Raw genomic sequence first — 22,355 nt, 5'->3', positions numbered from 1 at the left:
GGAAGGAAGGAAGGAAGGAAGGAAGGAAGGAAGGAAGGAAGGAAGAAGGAAGAAAGGAAGAAAGAAAGAAAGAAAGAAAGAAAGAAAGAAAGAAAGAAAGAAAGAAAGAAAGAAAGGAAGAAAGAAAGAAAGAAAGAAAGAAAGAAAGAAAGAAAGAAAGAGAAAGAAAGAAAGAAAGAAAGAGAGAGAGAGAAAGAGAGAGAAAGAGAGAGAAAGAGAGAGAGAAAGAGAGAGAGAAAGAAAGAGAGAAAGAAAGAAACAGAGAGAGAGAAAGAAAGAAAGAAAGAAAGAAAGAAAGAAAGAAAGAAAGAAAGAAAGAAAGAAAGAAAGAAAGAAAGAAAGAAAGAAAGAAAGAAAGAAAGAAAGAAAGAAGGAAAGAAAGAAAGAAAGGAAAGTTAAAATATTCCTCAGGAAACTGAGCAAAAACTCGCTAATTGACCAGACTCTTTCCTAGTAGTAAGATAGGAGCTTAAAGGATTATGTTCACTCAGGCCACCAAATGATACTGAAGAAAGTTTAGCATAATACAGCAAAGGTGAAAAAATCCATAATAAGAGATCAATCCCAAAGAATTCCTTCCCTGAAAAAGAGATAGTTATTCAAAGGGCAATTCAAACAGTATATTCCATATAATTCGCTTAGAAATTTTGAGAAGAATACAGATGTTTCTGTGAAATTTCAAAGCAAATCCAGGTCAAATTAAACTTGCTGAAAAGGTGGAGAAGTTGTAGTAGTTGGATAGGTTAATCAGGTAGCTTTGTAGATTAACAGTAGGAGTTAAATTTGTTCTTTAAATTTTATATTCTGATTAGCATCAGTCCTTGTCTTTACTTCTTGAAAGGATAGTTGTCTAAAATAAAGCAAAATTAGGGCTGCACAGTAGAAAGGAATAAATTGAATTTTTGCTTCAAATTACTTGCAATTATAGGAAACCATTTACACTGCAGGTATCAGTCGAGGTCATTATCATTCAAGGAATAGCAAAAGCCTTTTGCTATTAACAACCACATCAGTAGAGATACTCTTTAACATTTATCATCTTCAAAGCAATATCCAATCTATACTATTCATAATTACTCTCTAGTCTACTAAAATGATATCAAGATATTTCCCATCTATTAATGCAGTGCTAAAGATTATAAATTGAAAGTACTTTATATTAATACTTTAGTTGAATTCCATTTAAGAGGAATATGAATAGTGGGGATTAAAACTTTCAATTCTATGAAGCTGACTGACTTCTTTAATTATAATTTAAGACAGTATGCATTCTAGAAAAGGGAAATGTATTCATTAATTACAACAGTATATTTCTTTCCTGATAAGTTGATTAGAACAAGCCTCTCCTTAAATTTGTTCATAAATCATACATGTTATTTGGGATTTATAAATCAGCATGCTGTATGAAGGAAACAAAAGGTAATCTTTACTCTGGTGAGATGATCATCATAGTACTATATTTTAGGTAGCAAAATTTGAGACAACATGGTAGAGTAAAAAATAGAGCCCTGGATTTGGAGTGAGATAACCTGGATCTTAGCTTGGATATTTAGAATAAGTTTATCATAGAATTTTTTACCTGGAAGTGATCCCAGAGACTATTTAGTAAACCCAATATCTAAATATATGTCATTATTGTTGTTAACTTCCTATTCAATTGGTAATCCAACTAATTCCTACATGGGCAACAAGTGATTATAAAGTATTGTCTTCATAGGCCCTCAGACATCTTATAGTACTATTTATAGACATGAATATCTCAATTATCTGATAGAATAAGGCTTCATGCTAACTAATATGGAGTGACTCTCTCCACTCTGGATTTTCTCAGTACTACTTTCTATTGGTACTCCTCTTATCCATCTGATCATACCTTTTCAGTGTCTTTTGCTGAGTCATCAGCCATATAACACCGCCCCCCCAAAAAAGCTGTGAGTGTACCTCAAGGCTTTGTCCTGGACCATTTCTTCTCTCAGTATGCTCTCTCAGTTATAAATTTCATCAGTTCACATGGATTCAATTATCAATTCCACTTCCACACCAACAACTGACTATTACTCATTTTGAACAGGATATTCTGAAAGCATCTCAAATGCAACATGACCAAAATAGAAATCATTATATTCCTACCAAACCCACCCCTGTTCTGAACTATTATTACTATCCTTCTAGTCACTCAGGTTCACAACTTTGATATTATCCTCAACTCCTCATTCTCATTTCATATATCCAATTAGTTGCCAGATTTGGTATTTCCACCTCCATCTCATCTCTTATCTATGTCCCTTTCTCTCTACCCACACAGCCATCAACATCATTAAAGCTCTCACTTCCATTATAAGATCACTGGATCACAGATCTAGACCTGGAAGGGATCTCAAAGGTTAGTCCAAGCCTTGGATCACTCCCACCATTTGCCAACTTCACTCCTGCACAGATGCTGCTGAACGAAGATAGAAAAAAATCATGCAACCATGCTGACTGAGTCCACTACAAATTTACGTTACACAACTTCAACTGGGCCTTAATTGCTGCTAGGCGATCCTACTATACCTCTTTTTATCACCTCACAAACCCACTTTCCACAGTATCTCTTCCAAACCTTTTCATCTCTCCCCAAACTTTCCATAGTTTCCCCTAACCCTACCCTCTTACCTTGCCTAATATTTTATAGGGGGAAAAAATGAGACTATTGCTGTGAGCTCCCTCTTCTTTCCTTTTATTTTTCTCTAATGATTAAGATGCCTTCTTCCATCACCTCCTTCTTCACCCCTATTTCACACTGTGAAGTGGCCTTACTCCTTACCAAGGCTAAATCCTCTACTTGTTCAAGTGATCCCATTCCATCCCATCTCTTCCAACAGATTGTCCCCTCTCTCATTTCCACTCTTTCACTTATTTTCAATCTCTTACTGTCTATTACCTATAAATATGCCCATATCTCTTCCATTCTGAAAAATAAACCCTCACTTGATCCCTGCTAACTATCATCCTATAGCCTTTCTTCTCTTTTTAACTAAATCAAAAGACCATCTCCAATAGGTGCCTCCCAGTTTTTCTCTTCCCACCCTCTTTCTAATCCTTTACAATCTGGCTTCCAACCTTATCATTCCACTAAAACTGCTCTCTCCAGTTATTAATGATCTCTTAGTTGCCAAATCCAATGGTCTTTTCTCTACCCTCATTCTACTTGACTTCTCTGTAGCCTTTGACACTATTAATCACTGTCTCTTCCTAGATATTCTCCTCTCTAGGTTTTCAGGACACTACTTTCTCCTCTTACTTATCTGACTGCTCCTTCTCTGTTTCCTTTGCTGGATATTCTTCCAGATCACTCCCTCTAGCCAAACTAAAGGTCTGGTCCTGGGCCCTCTTATCTTCTTCTTCTATACTACTTCACTTGGTAATTTCATCAGCTCCCATGGATCTAATTACCATTTCTTTGATGATGATTCTCAGATCTACCTATCCTGCCCCAATCTCTCTGACTTTCAATTTCACATTTCCAACTGTCTTTCATACATCTCAAACTGGATGTCCAATAGACATCCTAAACTCACTATGTCCAAAACTGAACTCATTATCTTTCCTCCTAAGCCCTCCCCCTACCTCCTACCTTCCCTATTACTGTAGAGGGCAATGCTATTCTCCTGGTCCCCCAAATTCACAACTTAGAAGTCATCCTGGACTCTTCACTCTCTCACCCTCCATAGCCAAGCTGTTACCAAAACCTGCCAATTTCACCTTTATAACATCTCTCAAATATGCCCCCTTTCCTCCTCTGACACTGTCACCTCCCTGGTTCAAGCTCTTATCACTTCATTCCTGGACTGTTGCAATAGCCTGCTGGTAGGTCTGCCTGCCTCAAGTCTCTCCCCATTCTAATCCATCCTCCATTTAGCCATGAAAGTGATTTTCCTAAAGCACAGGTCCAACCATGTCATACAATAGGTCCCTATTGCCTCCCAAATCAAATACAAAATGTTGTTTGGCATTCAAAGTCTTTCATATACTAGCCCCTTCCTACTCTTCAGTCCAGTGTCAATGGTCTCCAAGGCTGTTCCATGAACAACACACTCCATCTCCTGGCTCCAGGATTTTCTCTGACTATTCCCCGTGCCTGGAACTCTCTCCCTCTTCTATTCTGACTACTGACTTTTCTGGTTTCTTTTAAGTCCCATCTAAAATCACATCTTTTACTGGAAGCCTTCCCCATCCCTTCTTAATTCCAGCGCCTTCCCTCTGTTAATTATTTGCTGTTTATCCTGTACATAGCTTGGTTTGCACATTTTTATGCTTTCTGTGATCTAGCCATACTAACCTTCTTACTGTCATTCATTCACAACATCTATCTGCCATCACTAAACTTTTGCATTGGCTGTCCTTCATGTCAGGAGTATATTCACTCCTCACCTTCCCCTCTTACAATCTCTAATTTCTTTCAGGTCTGAGCATAAGCGTCACCTTATATATAAGAACTTTCCTAACCTCCTCCCTTTCTTCCAGCTCTAGTTCCTTCCCTACTGGGAAAAAAAATGCCTCATATGTACTGTGCATATACCTATAAATGAGCATATTTGTTTCCCCCTACCCCAGAAGAATGTAAGTTTCTTGAGAATGGAGGCTGTTGCTCTTTTACATGTGACATCTGAGTAACACAAGTCAGAAGCTAAATAGATATTTGGGAATTATTTATCTGAGTCCTTGGTGAAAGTCTAGAGCAGAAACCAACAGTGATTTCCTATTATTGTTGAATAAAGTGAAAGGAGCTAATATAACATTTTGGTGGGAGTACTGAACTTGCCTGAATTTTTAGTACATCTCCACATACTACCCCCAGCATGTTATAAGCATGTTAATGGAGGTGGGAATGAACAGTGATAATTAACTGAAAGTATAGAACTATGACTGATAAAAGATGGCATAGTCAGGAAGACTTGCATTCAAATCTTGCCTCAGACACTCACTAGCCATCTGACCCTAGGAAAGATATTCTCTTTGTTTGCCTCAGTTTCCTCATTGGTAAAATGAGGGTAATAATAACACTACACAGGGTTGTTGTGAGGATCAAATGAGATAACATTCGTAAGTGCTTAGTATAATGTCAGAAAGATAAAAGGTACTATATAAATGTTAGCTATCTATTATTTTACTGGAATATTTTACTGGAATTATTTTATTGGAATTTTATAGTTACTATTATTTTATCTGAAGCAAGTTCTCCTCCTACCTCTTCCTAGCACTTTCCCTTCCCTCCCCTGCCAAAAAAACAAAAACAAAAACAAAAAAAAATTACTTTATGCTTATTTGACATATAACTTTCTATTTAAATGTTTCCTCTGACAAAATAAGTTTCTTTAGATCAGGGGCTGTTGAATGTTTGTCTTCATATCCTCAGTGCCTAGCATAGGCCCAGCACACAGGCTTTCAACAAATGCTTGTTAATTTAATCATTGACGACACTAGGAGATAAAAAGCAGCTACTCCTGAATAAAGGCAAAGGAAGTAGAAACAAAATCATACATAGATTCTGATTTATAGTAAAAAGCTGTATTGTGCCATCTTCTGACTTACATATTATGTATAACTCATAGACACCACGAGAATTTTTAAAAATTTAGCAAATACCTTTATTGATAAATGCTAAAGGAATTGAGTTCTTTAATTTAGAAATTAGAACACTAAAAAGAGTTAACTTAATTCTATTCCATCCTAATCTTATATGAATAAAGGTAAGTTTTTTCCATCTCCACATAGGAAAATAAAGGAAATGGGGGTGGGGTGTCAAATACCATGTGACAGCTTTTGGTTAAATATGAGAAACCTGAATCTGATACTACTCAGAGATGTAGTATCATTTCCTTCTGTCACTGTACCTAAGAAAGGAACCAACTGCTGTCTTCCTTAGATTACTGGAATATAGTTCTACATAAATATAAGCATATAATCTGTATGGTCTGCTGTGATTCTGTCAAGAATTCTAGATTATTGGGGCAGCTAGGTGACACCACGGATACAGCACCGGCCTTGGAGTCAGGAGGACCTGAGTTCAAATCCAGTCCCAGACACATGATACTCACTAGCTATGTGACCCTGGGCAAGTCACTTGACCCCAATTGCCTCACAAAAAAAAAGCAAGTATGAGCCCAGTTTTCCATTTATAAGTATAAATCATAGACTCTAGGAGTTTAAGGAAGGCCTAGTGGTCATTTTAGTCATCCCATCACCCCAGGAAAAAAACCCTTTCTACAAAATCACTACAAAATGATCATCACACCTCTACATAAATTCTTCCTGTGGTAGAAGGATCTTATAATTTTGCTCGAAGTCCTGGTACATTGGAAAGACCTGAAGTGTTTAGAATCAGAGTGGCCTTTAGTTCTAATTATCCTTCTGCTATTTGCCACATATGTAACCTTGGGTAAATCATTAAATTTCTCAGTACCTCAGTTTCCTCACCTGCAAAGTGAAAGTGCTAGACTATACAACTTCTAATGTTCTTTCCAGTTCTTCCAGACTTATGAGCAGCTCAAAATGCTAGAAAACTCTTATATCAAAACAAATATTTTCTCCTAGTAACTTCCTCCTTTGCCCTAGTTTTGCTCTTTGGAACTGCACTAAATAAATCTAATATTTCTCTCACAGAATAGCCCTTCTGAGCCCTTGGCTCTTAGGTGCCTCCTGATTCTCCCTCCTTCAGGCTAAACATCTCTATATACTTCAATCATTTCTCATCATGTGCACAGAGATAATCCTTCCCATACATTTAGATGAACATTTCCAACCTTTCTGTGTGCTTAGTGCAAACAAAAGCTTGATGCATATAAAGTCATATTGAAATTAGAACATTTAATAAGAACTTGGAAAACAGCATGGTATAGATGAAAGGGCACTAGATTTGGAGTCACAGGACCTGGGTTCTAATCCTGGTTAGGTTACTATGTGACCTTGGGCAAGACAAGGTCTTTTAATACAGAGTACTGGACTCTTTTAGTTCACTTTTAAAACAGGGTGCTGGACTCTTTTAGCACAAAGGAAGAGAGAAAATAAAACAAAACAGCATTAATGTGGATTCAGCTATCACAAAGTTCATATTGGAAACCATAGGCTATCTTGGATAAGCCCTACACTAGACTTAAATTTGAAAGTTAAGAGGGATATGCTTCTTCTTTTTCCTTGGAGGAAATCATCTAAGCGTTTTTTGTCTTATTAAATTACACAAGTAAGGTATGTTGGTCTTATGAATGTATGATGGTAGTATTTTGGAAGACTTGTCTGAGGGATGATTCCAGTTTTTATCTTATTTGTACAGCAAGGATGACATGCATCCTTGGCAGGTATCTGACCTGAGTAAAGTTGTCACACAGAAACAAAGAGAAAATGATTGATGGGGTTGGAGGGTCAGAAGAAGTGAGGCAGAATTTGACTGTGTATTTGCTGAAATTAATTTTGCAATTATTGCAAATCAATGCAATTATTGCAAATTTTTGAAAATTTTTGCAATATCAATGCAATTAATTGCAATTATTACAAATCAATGCGATTAATGAATGAGAAGAGGAGGGCAAAAATGAACAGACAGCAGAATTGGATGACAACCCTTCCTACCCATACATGCTCTGGGTATGTCTCCCTTCCTAGTCTCACATATCACAGCAACATCATGTTAGAGTAGAAAAAGGTACAGGAGAGAAGTTAGGAAACATAGGGTCTAGTGCCATTTCTGCCACTGACTTTCTTTGTGACCTTACACAAGTTACTTCCCTTCTCAGAGTCTCAGTTTTCTCTTCAGTAAAATTAAGGCTTTGGACTGGTGACTGCTAAGATCCCTTCAAGTCTTAAGGGTATATTATTATGTGATTCCAGCATTAAGAGTCTGAAAACCCGGGGAAGGGGGCAAAGCTGATTACCAGGGGTTTGACCATTCATTGGCCTTAGGATGCATGTCATCCTTGCTCTACAAATGAGATGAAAGCTAAAATCATCCCTCAGACAAGGTACAAGAACTTAATGGGTAGCCTGAAAGAGGGCAGAGGTATTTGAAAACGGAAAAGACAAGGAGTAAATACCATGTTTGTAGGATCTTGAGAACAATGGTATTTGCCACTGAGGTCACATGGCTACTCAATAGACCAGGATGAGATCCTAGAATAGGACACTAAGTTCAAAGGTGAATTACATTGAAGAACAGAATTATTCTTAACAACCAGTTAATACATCTGCTTTAGGCAAATGGACCAGAAAAGAAATATTTCAAAGATGAGGGTAGACCAAGGATCTGGTGCTATAGAGATCACTAGGAAAAAGGTGAAGGAGATGCCTGCAAAATCAGTGCAAGGTAGCCAATAGACCAGGGAAGGAATCTTGGGGGTCATCTAGGTAATCACTTTCTTGACCTGGGGTTCTAGAACCCAGTGCAGTAGAAAAGGTCAGGGTAGCTGCATGGAGTGCAATCTGTCCCAGAGCCAGAGGAGGTGATCTGAGAGGCCATACCCAGGAAATCACTATAGTTTTAGCAGAAGCTGGGAATCCCACCAGACCTGGAAGTAATGCTAACCTCACTGTACTCCATGCTCAAAGGTTGAGGGAATATCTCTTCCTAGCATCCATTCAGTCCCAAAAGGGAGGGATAAGTCTGGAAGAACTGGAAAGAACATTAGAAGTTGTATAGTCTAGCGCTTTCACTTTGCAGGTGAGGAAACTGAGGTACTGAGAAATTTAATGATTTACCCAAGGTTACATATGTGGCAAATAGCAGAAGCATAATTAGAATTAAAGGGCAGCACATAGGGAGAAACAACCCAGTACCCACTGGTACTGGTAATTAGTTTTCCAACCTCAAGTCTCTCCTCACTCCAATCCATCCTCTACTAGTTACCAAAGAGACCTTCCTCAAGCACAGGTCTGACCATGGTGTTCCCTACTCAGTACACTTCAGTGGCTCCCTACTATCTCCAGGATCAAATTTAAAAAAGAGAATATCTTCTTTCCTCATTTATGCTCAAAGCTACAAAAGCACCAAGGTGACTGCAAAGCCCCATTGAACTGCAAGCCTTGGGGCAAGGTTGAAGCAAGACCAGCTGTACAACTAGCCAGATGTTCTGCCCAGACACAACCACAGAGATGAAGCATCCACTCCCAAGGTTTCTTAATGGCATCTGAAAGTGCACGCTCTGACAGTCACTAAAGTTTCAGACTAATGCTTCTTATCTAAAATGGAACCTCTATAGGACCAGAAGCATGGTTTAAGTAAAAAATTCAGAAGCTCTCTCAAGGAAAGTTTTTTAAGCCTCCATGTACTTAGAGACCACACCATCAGACACACTGGAACCAGAAGGGAAAAACCAATTTTAATTTATCTTGCAGGCATCTGTCTATACCCTTGATTTATCTCTCATACTAATATTGCTAAAACATATCTTTTAGTTAGTATTTATGTGTCTATATGCATACATATATAATACATATATACTTATAACAATACTATAACAACAGTTTGGACATTGAACTAAATCTTCATTCTTCATTAAACTAATGGCATCCTTAGCATAATCTGGAAATGTAATACAGAAATAATGTGTAAATACAACACATAGATTGTCCAGTAACCCTCTTGTGGCAATGGGATGCTGGAGATATTATTGAGGGGATTTCAAAGATATAGGTTGGTGTCATGTGTGGTCCAGTGGAAAGAGTCAATATATCAAGACAACATGGTTTCATCAGTTTGAGAACTCTCTCCACTCATATAGGATACAATCTATCTATAAATTAATGATAACAATGATCATTAATGTTTACATAGTACCTTAGATATGCCAGACCCTGTGCTAAGCATTTTCACAGATATTATCTCATTTGAGCATTCCAATAATCCAGGGAGGTAGATGCTATATTTTTAGCCATGCTATCCATTTAAGAGTTAAGGAAACTGAGGCAAAAAGAAGTTAAGTGACTTGCCCAAGGTCACACAGCTAGTAAGTGTCTGAGGCCACATTTGAACTCAGATCTTCCTGACTCCAAACCTAATGCTCTACCCAGTGCACTACCTTACCTGCCCAAGACTCAATGAGGTACAGGGACTTGAACATGAACATCTACCTAGACGTTCTTCTTAGAGTCCTCCTGACTCTAAGCCAAATATTCCATCCGCTGCTTCATGCTGGAAATGTTGAGACAAGCCTTTTTCCTCATTTTGTAATTAACTGACTATACTACACTGAGCAAGTCACATAACTTCTATGTGGCTTGGTTTCTTTATGTGTAAAATCAGGATGATACTACCTCTTCTATACAACTTACCAGACTGTAACAAGGATCATTTTGTGAAGATACTTTCAAAAGAAAAAGAAAAAGAAAAATCAAAACCTGAAAGTAGTTTACAAAAATAAGGTAGTAGTATTCTAATGGAATTGGGTAACAATAGCTGAAAGAAGGAAATACTAAGTTCTTTATTAAGGTACTTTCCTATACTTTCTTCTTTTCCCTAGAGTAATGTTATGTCCCATCTGAATCCAGAGCTTAAAAACTTTTACTTTCTAAGAGCAATGAAAAATTCGTAAAGTTCCTATTATTTTCCTAAACTAAATCCTTGCTAAGAGTTCTAAAAATAGTTTTCTTATAATTTTTTTATACTTTATAAGGAGTCCTAAAGAATAAAAAAGAAAAAAATTCCATCAGGAATTAGTGTGATATTATGCATCCTGGCTCTGTTTCTTACTAGCTGTGTGACCTTGAGCAAATCACTTCACCTTTATAAGCTTCAATTTCCTCATCTTTATAATGGGTTTCATTGTATCCAGAGGTGAAAAGGACCTTAGAAATCATCTATTCCAACCCCCTTAGTTTACAGATAAGGCAACTGAGGCCCAGAAAGATTAATTAACTTGTCCAAGTTCCCCAAAATAATAAGCATAAAACAAGATTGGAACCTGGTCCTCTGACCAGTGATGTTTATCATTGTGCCATGCTCATCTCTTTACTTTAGGTATCTTTGAGGCCCCTTCCAGTTCTGACAATCTGAAAATCTATAGGGGTCTTAAGGCATGGTCCCTTTGGGTACTTCTATTTTTTTTTTATTTGATCAGCAACATTTTAAAAATCATGTTAAATAATGGCCTCTTCCTTCAGTTCTAGGTAAAATCAGGAGTGCAGTTGGAAGTGCTCAGCTTCTCATGTCTCAGAAGTTCCAGCAATTTTATTGGCTTTGTCAGCAAAATTTGGTAAGTTAATATTTAGGTAACCTTAATTGGCCACAGAAAGCTTAAGCTGGGCATTTATGCTTCATTTTCATTCTTACTTTTTAGTCATTCTTTTAGAACCTTTTCCCCCATTGCCATTTCAATATCCATTATACCATAATCCCTCTCTTCTATCCAAAATTTTAACACAATATTATCAATAAATGTATTTATAATTACATGGAAAGGTGTTTCCATAATAATGTATAATTTTATATAAATGTATTTTCTCAATTCTGTTTCTTGATATATTTACTTATAAATATATATTGTTATTAATGATACCTCACAGTTACCTACATGCTATGTCTAAATTATTATAGCTTTGATTTTATGTCTCTACATACATTAGACTGTCCTTTCATCTATACAAAATATGGTAAAGAAAAAAAAAGACACTCCCTTCTACCAGCACAAAATCAAAGCCTAGAAGTATAGATACATATTTAATATAGAACCTTTTAAAACTACAGTTCCCCATTGCCAAGTCTCTAAGCATTTGAATCAGAAATTGTGCATCAGAACACTTTTGAAGCCTTTTACAAATGTCAGACTACATTTCATTGTTAGTGTTAATTTTTTTTCCACTGAGAGTTCTAAAATATTTGATTATTTATTCTACTTCTAGCTTCTTTCCATGCTTACCACAGAAATTTCTGAAACATTATTTTTTCCTGGGGGATTAGGAGAGGTAGGCATAAATACTATATCTGCCCAAGGAAGGAATTAAAAATACACATATCTTAATATATATAAAAGTTGAGTAGACAGAGGTGAAAAAAATTCCATCAATAACTGCTGACAATTGTACTTAAGCTTAGGTCTTTAAGAAGGAGGAAGGATTCCACATCCTTCTTAGGTGACCATACAGAAATTTGTCCCTACAGGCTATGAACCAAACCACAGTGATTTGCTGAATGTCATTACATCTGATACTGAAAAGAAGCCCCCAGAGGATGATAACTTAATACACCTTTGACACCCATGAACAACTTACTTAACACAATAACACATATCCATATCTAATTTGCAAGCCAAGATGTAAAATTTTAGAAAGAATGCAGTTTAGCCAGGATAATAATATTGGTACTTTGTGATAAGAGAAGGAAATGACTTGGGATAAATATTCTTCCACTTAAAAAGGCATTTCTTAAAGTGCTAGCATGATACACCATATAAAAAGGACCCTGTCTTGTGGGAACTTCAGTCAGGTAGTGATGACACAGATACACAGGACACGTGAACACTAAAATAAAATTTTAAAAAATAAGTCAGACCATGAATGCCATCCTTATACAGGCCAAAGTCTCAGTTCTAATACAAATCCAAATGATTAATCTTTTGAAACCATCTTGTTCAGAAAATGAGTCACTATATCACCAAATATTTCTTGAAGGAAAAAATATGACCATACTCTTTTTATATACTTCATATTTACCACTAAGGTACTATTTTAATTGGAGCAGCTAGGTGGCACAGTGGATAGAGTGCTAGGTCTAGAGTCAAGAAGACTTATCTTGGTGAGTTCAAATCACTCAACCCAATTTGCCTCAATTTCCTCATCTGTAAAATGAGTTGGAAAAGGAAATGGCAAACCACTCTAGGATCTCTGCCAAAAAAAAAAATGGGGTCACAAAGAGTCAGACACAACTGAAAAACAATAACTGTTTTAATTACATATTCCAAGTCTAGGCTTGGAAAAAGGAATAAATTTATTCTGTGTGGCCCTAGAGGGTAGAACTAAGACAGCAGTGGGAATCATAGGGAAACATATTTTGGTTCCATATGACAAAAATGGAATGAATTTGCCTTGATTTGGGTTCCAGTCCTGGCTTGGCTACTCACAATCTACATTACTGTACACAAGTCATTTAACCTATCTTGGTTTCGATTTCCTTACCTGTAAAATAAGAGGAGTGAACTAGACTAAGGTCCTTTTCAGATAGGTGATTTAGTGGATAGTGTGCTGGGCCTGGAGTCAAGAAGATCTGAGTTCAAATCCAACCTCAGACATTAACAGCTGTGTGACCCTGGACCTATTTCACTTCTGTTTGCCTTAATCCACTGGAAAAGAAAATGGAAAACCACTCCAGCCTCACAGACAGTGTGATCCACGGGGTCAGGAAGAGTCAGACACAACTGAATAGTAACAACAGAAGTTTCCTTTCTGATCTAGATCTGTTTCCATGAAAGACAGAGAATTTCCCCATTACTAGAAGTGCTCCAGCAAAGGTTACAGGATAACCTGTTAAGGCTATTCTCAGGCATTCCTGAATCGAGTAGAGACTGAACTAAATGAGGTCTCTGAGGTTCTATAAATAAAATAATCCTGAAGGCTAGAGAAGAGATTTTTATCTACTCTATTTTTCTAGCTGAAATCATACAAAATCAATCAAGTAAGAAAAAAATTGAGCTTAGTTGTAAATAGAACATAGTACCAGTGCTGTATTCAGAGTAGATGCTTTATAAATGTTTGTTGAATTGAACTGAATTCCAGATCCTGACTTAGAAACACAATGCCCAAATTTCACAGTTTCCTAAGTGTCAGGCATTTTTTTCCTTATGGTTACTCTGAGCCCTTTGTGTTATGACTAGCAACTCTGTGGATGGAGTAACTGGACTTGGAGACTGGAAAGTCTAAGTTCAAATGGTGCCTCTGGCACTTACCAGATGAGTGACTAGCAAAATCAGTCCTAACACTAACCTCTATGAACTTCAGTTTTCTTATACGTAAAATGGGGATAATAAGAATACCTATTTCACCTATATAAAGAAACAGAGAGAGAGAGAAACAGAAACAAAGTGTGTGCTTTGTAAGCCTTCTAGCATTATATAAACGTTAGCTATTATTATAGCTGAAACAGGTCTTGTTTCTTGGTGTTTCAGTGGATAAGGAATGGTTCTAATTACTAGTGTGTGAAGTTTAGTTTTGTGTTTGGTTTTCCTTTGTTTTGTGTTCTTTATAAGCAGAGGCGGATTCCAAGCTAGATACAAAAAAAGAAAAAAGCTTAAGAACAAATTCTGGTAAGGTTTATAAAATTCAGATGTCTCAGTTGAGTTCAAGTTGGAATTACCCTTCTAGCACTCTACAATGCCAGACCTGTTTAGCAGAATTTAGTAGAAAAAGGTTGCCCTCTAGTGGCTCAAAGTAAGCAGAACAAGCTAGAAAGTACGGGAAAATTATTATTTTCAGACTCATTTTACATGAGAAATGAGAGTATCTGTCCAGGAAGTTATAATCTCACACACACAAAAAAAAAATAGCAATAGGTCTTATCCTATGAGCTTCTTAGTTGTCAGAATTTATAATTCAGCTGTATATGATGCAATTATGTTGTAAACTCCATGAAGAATCTTTAACCTCTTCCCCTCTTCTTAGCAATGCTGAGTACAACCTCAATAAATGGTTCAGAATTGGTCTGAATAGTGCATACTAAGAAATTTCAGATGAATAGCAAACACATATTTTACTTTAGTTAAAACAGCACAATTCAGGCAACCAAATGAATCATGATATGTATTTGTAAAAAGAACACCATGGGCATTATTGCAGTTTGTGCACTGATATAAAGAAGTAAAGGAATTCTATAACTAAGTCTATAAGACCCTTCAAATTAATTCAATCTATACTTTGGTACTTGGTGATATTACTGCAAAGGTTGAAATAAGGGAGTGAAACAAGAAAATTGTAGGAAAACACAAATCAGGAATAAGGAATAAGAGAGGGCAAGGACTTAACCAGTAAATTACATAATTATTTATCAGAAATACCTCTAAAAAGAATGAAAGGCACTGGATACAGTAAGCCACCAAATCACATTTTAAAAAATTATATTTATTATATAAACAGACATGAAATGGTTTGTTACTTACGTAGGAGTCAGGTATCCATGGCATTAAACTATTTGAGCAAATGTTAAAATTAGTGCAAAGATAGAAGAATAAAAATGAGAGAAGGCTACGGTATACAACTAAAACAACTCCATCTAGACCTATCTAAACCAGTTATTTATTATGGAAAAATGGGTTATTGGCAGAAGATAGAATATAGATATACACTACAAAAATTTCACGTTAAGGTCTAACAAATGTTAATTGATTGCCACAGCAAGGAGACAGAGCCAAAAAAGTGTCTTAGTAAGCAAACATTTGAATTACTTGCCAAGCAGGGAGATATGGCAGCCAAAGGTATCAACAATTTAAAATAATAAACTTAAATGCAAACATTTATGAAGATGATGGAATATTATGAACAGGATTACTTCATAAAATAGTGAAAAGCAATGGATGGTAAATTCAGATTCAAGAAAGTTTGCTGAGGCATCTTAACTAAGTAAAGACATCCTGAGAACATTTAAGAATGAAAATAGAAGACAGACAACAAAAAACAATAAGAAAATATCAAATACTTTTATAATAAAATGTTTTCATCATCAAGAAACCTCTGAACTTGGACTCCAACCTCATAGTCCTAGAAGTGCTTATAGAAAAGGTAGACATGACACCAAAGAGAACAAAAAAAAAATAGTTGGATTCAATTAAGTATAGGAGATACATCACGCAAGTGAAAAAATTGTGATGATTCAATTCACAAATTATCTCCAGAAGGACAAGATACCAAAGATATTGAAAAGAATCTCCAGCCTCATTTATACCCATTCTTAAAAAAAAAAACAAAAGGCATCAACAATCAACCTATATACCTACTTTCCCATGTATACAAAGTTTTCTTTTTATGATAATAATCTACATATACACTAAATATATTCTAAATGAGCTGTTATGATAGGAATGGGCAGGCTTTCTGACATTCCATAGTAGAATATATTGTTGCTATGACAATTGGCTAAAAAATATAGAGAATAAAATCCCGCTGTCCTTACGGTTTGTTGACTTTTTTTTTTAATTCTTTGGTAGAGTAAAATGTCTCCTTAAAGGATGTCTTCCAAAAAAGCATCTACTGTACAAACATCAAAATTATTCAAGATTTGATAAAAGCTACAAGAAATGAGAGAATTTTGTTCAATCTTCTGATCATTAATATCCAATGAGGCATAAGAGGGAGATATAGATACTTAACCAAACATGTTCACTGATGTTATGAAGAAGAACCAGAGCAGGGTTCAAGTTATAGAAGGATTCCCTATAGATAATTAAGTCATCCAGAGATTGGAGTTTTTGCTTAAAACATGAAAAATTGGGCTTAACAAAGATACCTTGGAAAGAAGCAAACTTCCCCCCCACCCGTATCCTTAACCCAGCAAGCAAAGAAGAATTTTGCAGTTTGAGTTTGTTGTTTTCTCTTCTCTTCATGTTAGGATCCTAGTGCTATGCCAAGGCCTACTTCCCAAGACCTGGCAGGATTTTGGGACTTATTGCAGCTCTCAATTGAAGATGTCAGCATGAAGTTTGATGAACTCCACCAGCTGAAGCTCAATGAATGGAAACTAATAGAATCCCCTGAAAGAAAGGTAATTACCCCCAACTCTGTATGGTTTCCATGTAAACCCTTGTTCAACAGCCCCCTAGTGTTTAATCCAATTGCAGAAATGATCCATTTCAAATTCCAAATTATGAAGTGTTTCCCGCCTTTGATTAGCAATCCAGCACAAACTTTTCTTTTGTTACGGAAACAGAAGTAGGAATTGAAGTCATCTCTTATTTACTGGATGTGGATTTTCAACAACTAATCAATCAAACCCAATTAGTTGTTGAAAATCCACATCCAATTCAGATTGACACTGCTCTTTGTCTCAAACGTTCTACTTCATTCTAAAGTGGGGTGGGTAGATATGGAGGTAAAAGGTAAGGCAATATAGTTTGGTCATGTCTGCTTTATGTACATGCAGCCTATTTTACCATGTATTCTATTGCATTTTATAATAGTGAATTCAATTAGAATTTACACATGTGATTTAATTTCTTCCCTTAAGGTATTATTTACTGTAGAGTTAATATCTTGATCCAAATTAGCAATAACTTTACTAATTTTCTAAAACATTTCTGAGAAGATCTGTGTAATTATAGATTGATTTTTCCAGGAAATCATTATATGTTAAGATAAAATGATTGAGAAACAGAAGGCCATAATTTCAGTAGATGATGATTCACATATTTCAATGCTTCCTTCAAGAGATATTCACTCTACCAACACAGTTTGTGACCCTTCCACAACTGAAGAGGTAATTGTCATGAGTTGCTGTGCCAAAAAACAACAACAACACACTTACTGGACAACTTTGGTGATGAGTCTTTCCAAATTTAGCTAGGTTGGTCCCCAGATGATCATCTTTTCTCAGGAACAGACTTGGAGTGTACTTAGTGCAACTGGCAGAGCTCATACTTTGCTGGCTTAGCCACAAGAAGGCATTAGAAGACTAATTTAGTAGAGAATGATAACTATAATACCAAGAAGAAATATGGTCATATAGAGAAATATGGTGGGAAGTATAGTGTCCAGCAAGACAATTTTGAATCCTGCCTCTGAGTTAGAATTCTGCCTCAGACACTAGCTTTGCAAAAGTGTAAATCACTTAATTTCTCTTTGCCTCAGTTTCCTCCCCTGTACTTACCTTCCAGGTTTGTTGTGAGGATCAAATAAGAATATATGCTATACAAACCTTAAAGTTCTGTATAAATGCTAGCTCTCATTACTTACACATGGCTGAAAAATTAATAAGTACCACTGAGATGCTTAAGATGAAGACCCCCAGATACAAATCATAATCATAATGAGCATTAAGATAATTCATTATATATGTGAGTGTGGTCATGTGCTAGGTGATACACAAAGCAAATTAATAAACATATTACTCATCCTTTAGGATTTTAGTTTTTACTCAAAGGCAGTGTATATAATGGAAAGAACATTAGCTTTAGACTTTTGAACTTTCCAGTTCAAATTTCTTATCTTGGCATTTAAAACCTATGTGATATAACTTCACTTAACTTCCCTAGGGCTTAGCTTCCCCAATTTTAAAATGAGGGGACTAGCTTTAGTGTCCCCTCACATATCTAGGTCTACTATCTAAGATATGACAGAGATGAATAGAGGCAGTATATAACCATGGATATAGGGATAGCCTTGGAGTTAGGGATAGCCTTGGCTTCAAATTCTGCCTCTGACACATATTAGCTATATGACTTTGGGAAAGTCACTTAACTTTTCAGTGTCCCAAGCAATTCTCTAAAATTGTAAGTCATAAATGAATTCCCAATGTTATTATATGAAAGATCAAGAGAAGGAGTTTTCTATAACGAGAGCTCTCCAAGCCAATGAAATCATAGGTCTAGGGGAAAATAGATGAATGTACTAAGAGTATATACAGGGCATCCCAAAAGACTTAGTTAAATTTTAAGGTATTGAAACTAAGGTATTAAAACCATAGCAAAATGTATTTAAGGCATTAAACCTGTATAAAGATTTTTGAGACACTCTGCATATGTACATTTCTTAAAGTTCACTGGAATACATAGTTTGTATAGCTAGCTTAGAAATGTTTTTTTTGTAATGGCAGGTACGTGGCACAGTGTATAAAGTGTTGGGCCTGGAGTCAGGAAGACTCATTTTCCTGAATTCAAATCTGGCCTCTGACACATATTAGCTATGTGACCCTAAACAAGTCACTCAACCCAGTTTGCCTCAGTTTCCTCAGATGTAAAATGAGCTGGAGAAGGAAATGGCAAACCGCTCCAGTATCTCTGCCGAGAAAATCCCAAATGGAGTCACTAAGAGTTGGACACAACTAAAATAACTCAACAACAATCATTAATCAACACTTTGGATTTGAAGAGAAGCTGGCAATAAAGACAATTAACAATTAAAAGAAAAACTCATTTAAAATAAATATAGAATCTGTTAAACTGGTCAAAATAATGTTTCTAATTTTCACCTTTCCTGGATAATGAAAGCCAAGTTTTTAAGAGTCCTCTACCTAATGATACATGTTAAGATTCCCCTTGAAATGAAAACAGATAAACCAAGTTGTACATCCTGGGAGATGAACATTTTGAAGGTTCCTTGCTCTGAAGAGTAACTTCCCAGAACTAAAATCTGAAGCCTGCAGTTGCCATAAATGTAGAAGGCAACCATAGGTCAGACTCTACCCCTACTTTACCTGAAAATGGCCTACTTCATTCCCCTGTAGAATGTAAGCTCTCTGGGGGCACAGACTGGTTTGTTTTATCTTTGTGTCCTAGCCCAGTGCTTGGGCTAGTACCTAACACATAAGTGGTACTTAAAATACATTTGTTGAATTAAATGAAATGTCTACTTTAAAAGTTAGTATCACCCACATTTTAGAAATAACTTTGTGTTTAATACAGGAATTGAACTTGAGAAATCCAAAAAGATGAAGATATTATAAGCAAATTATGCTAGTCTATAGCCTTTCTTATTATGTTTGAACCTCCTGTCAATACCATGAGCAAATGGCAAAGATGTCCTAACAATTTCTGACCCTTACAGCATCTGATGAAATCTACCAGGATGCCATGGGGTGATGAACTTCTGACTGAATCAGACTTTTTATAGTGGGACAGGTCAGCAAACTACAGGGGGATACCCAGTGAAATGGTACCATTGGACCTGGTTTGTCCTGGGTCATTGCAGCATAGATTTAGAGCTTGTAGGGACCTTAGAGGCCATTCTATCCATGGGTAGAAATGACCTAAACCTGCCCTGGCAGATGCATGTAAGCTCCTGGAGGACAGAGACTGTCTTTTGCCTTTTTTTACATCCCCAGTGCTTAGCACAGTGTCCAACACACAGTAGGCACTTAATAAATGTTTACTGATTGTTTAATGGTATCTATTAATCTAAATGATAGTATATATCAATCTAACATCAGATTAATTTTGAAATCATAGTATCTATTAATATAATACCAAACTAATAGCTACTAATATTTTGATACCTTTAGGTGAATTTGTGGTATAAGCAGCTACCAAGGCAGTTTAAAACCTACTTCTGTCCCTAAGGCTTGATGGCTCGAAAAAACCCCTCCAGCAATAAAATTTTAGTCCTATGATCCTAGGACATATCAGGTCCCATTTCTCAGATCTCTAGCCATCCCCCTGTGGTTGGTTGAGTTTCCTTGCTTTTAAAAAAAAAATAGTCAACTTCACTTCCTAAAATAAAGTTTATGGACTTGGGGTACAAAATGTGACAAACATTTTTTTGAACCTAGCCAATGTGGGGATTTGTTTTACTTAATTCTGTATATTTATTATAAGAGTTTTGTTTTTCTTATTATTTTTTCCCAAGGAGGAGAAAGAAAATATAATTTCTGTTCATTTAATATATATATATATATATATATATATATATATATATATATTTAAATTAGCACCAGAGTATATGCTGGAAAGGAATTTTCTGTGTAACAAACCTTAGCAAAACTCTGATTCCAAGATGGATCTTTGAAAAAAATTGAATGTTAACATGCATATGGCATTCTCCCGCTCACTAACTCAATTTTGATCTTTTAATCAATGTTTTAGGAAGAAAGAAAGGTTCCCCCTCCAGTACCAAAGAAGCCTCCAAAAGGGAAATTTCCTATCACAAGAGAAAAGTCTCTAGACCTACCTGACAGACAACGCCAAGAAGCTAGAAGACGGCTCATGGCCGCCAAGAGAGCAGCCTCCTTTAGGCAGAATTCGGCTACTGAACGAGCAGACAGCATTGAGATCTACATCCCTGAGGCCCAAACCAGGCTTTAAAGACAGAATGCTGCAACATTTCCTTTTTTTAAACAAACAAAAAAAGCTTGTACAGTTTGTCACTTAACCTGGTAATTTCTGTCTCATTTTCTCCACTGAATATGCCCTTGCTGTTGTGTTCTTCGTGCCATAAGCACAGTGGAATGTTTTGATTTTTTCAAAGTTTGCCGAGCTCATTGCAAGAATGACTTCTTTTTGTATTTATTGTCTGACTTACAATCAGCTACAATGGATAGGGCTTGGTGAGACCTGACTTATCCAATATGTTCTCAGAGGACAACAAGAAACACCTCTTGAGATGGAACCCAGCTTACCTTTTTTTGTTATTTATATTTTTATAAATTGTGTGACAATTAGGGATAAGAATAACAAATTATAAAATGGGTGCATCTCACCATTCACTAGAGGCATTAGCTAACCAAGTAGAAGGTGCTACATTGGCAAGTGCATGACAGAAAGACCCCATGTCTCTCACCTTCAGTTTTCTTTTCTTTGTATCCAGCTAAATGATTTGCCCATGTGCGCTGCCATTCTCTTCATCTCTGTTACTATGGGAAAACATTATTAAGCCTTTCACGTCATGTCAAGTTTTTGGCAATGAAAAGGGATCTATCTAGTCATTACTCCCTGCACGTAGACAGGTAGTTCTCCAAAAGCCCAGGAGCCTACCCTTCTGAATCCATTAAAAATATCTGGTAAGATTTTTTTTCCAGGAACCACATCACCATTTTCCCAAAGCTAAGCTTAATTTTAATGCAAGAAGATTGACAAAGGATGAAAAGAAAGTGGTAGCCTTAAAGCATCTCTTCCATAGCAAAGTATAAGAGCAAAGTTATACTTATTCCTAGAAAATAGTTCTTGTCATTCCAGTTCTTTTCATGGGTTTGTTTTTATCATTCATATTTTACTTCTAATTTCACCAATTATACTATATGTGATAGGTCGTATTCTCAAACTGCTATATCAGTTAAATTTCCAAGGTATCCTTGAAAAAAAAAAGTTTGCTTGTTTAAAATGCCAAGTTGTGATGTTGTAACCAGTTTAAGAAGTCTGAATGTGAGTGGTAAGTATATCTCAGTTTAAATGGTAAAGGTGAAATGTAGCTTACATTTGATTTTTTTTTTCAGAACTCTTTTTCCTATGCAGTATCAGCTAAGGCAAGTACCTTGCTTATAAAGACATAAAGAAATTGATTCAAGAATTAAGGGATTTCCAGCTCTGGAATTTAAGAAGCATTAGCATGTTTTCATGACACTGACTAACATGAGCAAAAACAGGAAACAGTTTAGTCGAGTAGCTTTCAATCCTGAATTAAGTTTAGGTACAGTATTCTTTATTCAAGCTTCCCACTGGAAATGAGGACTCTAACTTATAGACTTCTCTCTCCAAAGGAAG

At 36.2% G+C, this 22,355-nt stretch overlaps 1 protein-coding gene across 1 annotated transcript in view; it reads left to right on the top strand.

The window, feature by feature from the left end:
• The window catches only part of DLGAP2 (DLG associated protein 2), a 259,975-nt gene extending 239,015 nt beyond the window's left edge, over positions 1 to 20,960 (top strand). The window contains exons 9-11 of the mRNA XM_027840397.1: positions 11,131 to 11,222; positions 16,559 to 16,711; positions 20,742 to 20,960. Coding sequence (XP_027696198.1) covers positions 11,131 to 11,222; positions 16,559 to 16,711; positions 20,742 to 20,960 — 464 coding nt within the window. The remainder of the gene's footprint in view (positions 1 to 11,130; positions 11,223 to 16,558; positions 16,712 to 20,741) is intronic.
• The last annotated feature ends 1,395 nt before the right edge of the window (positions 20,961 to 22,355 follow it).

Source organism: Vombatus ursinus, unplaced genomic scaffold, assembly GCF_900497805.2.
Source record: "Vombatus ursinus unplaced genomic scaffold, bare-nosed wombat genome assembly UNPS02014841.1, whole genome shotgun sequence".
Lineage (NCBI taxonomy): Eukaryota > Metazoa > Chordata > Mammalia > Diprotodontia > Vombatidae > Vombatus > Vombatus ursinus.
Note: the sequence above shows the minus strand (reverse complement) of the source record. Positions and strands in the feature narration are given on the sequence as shown.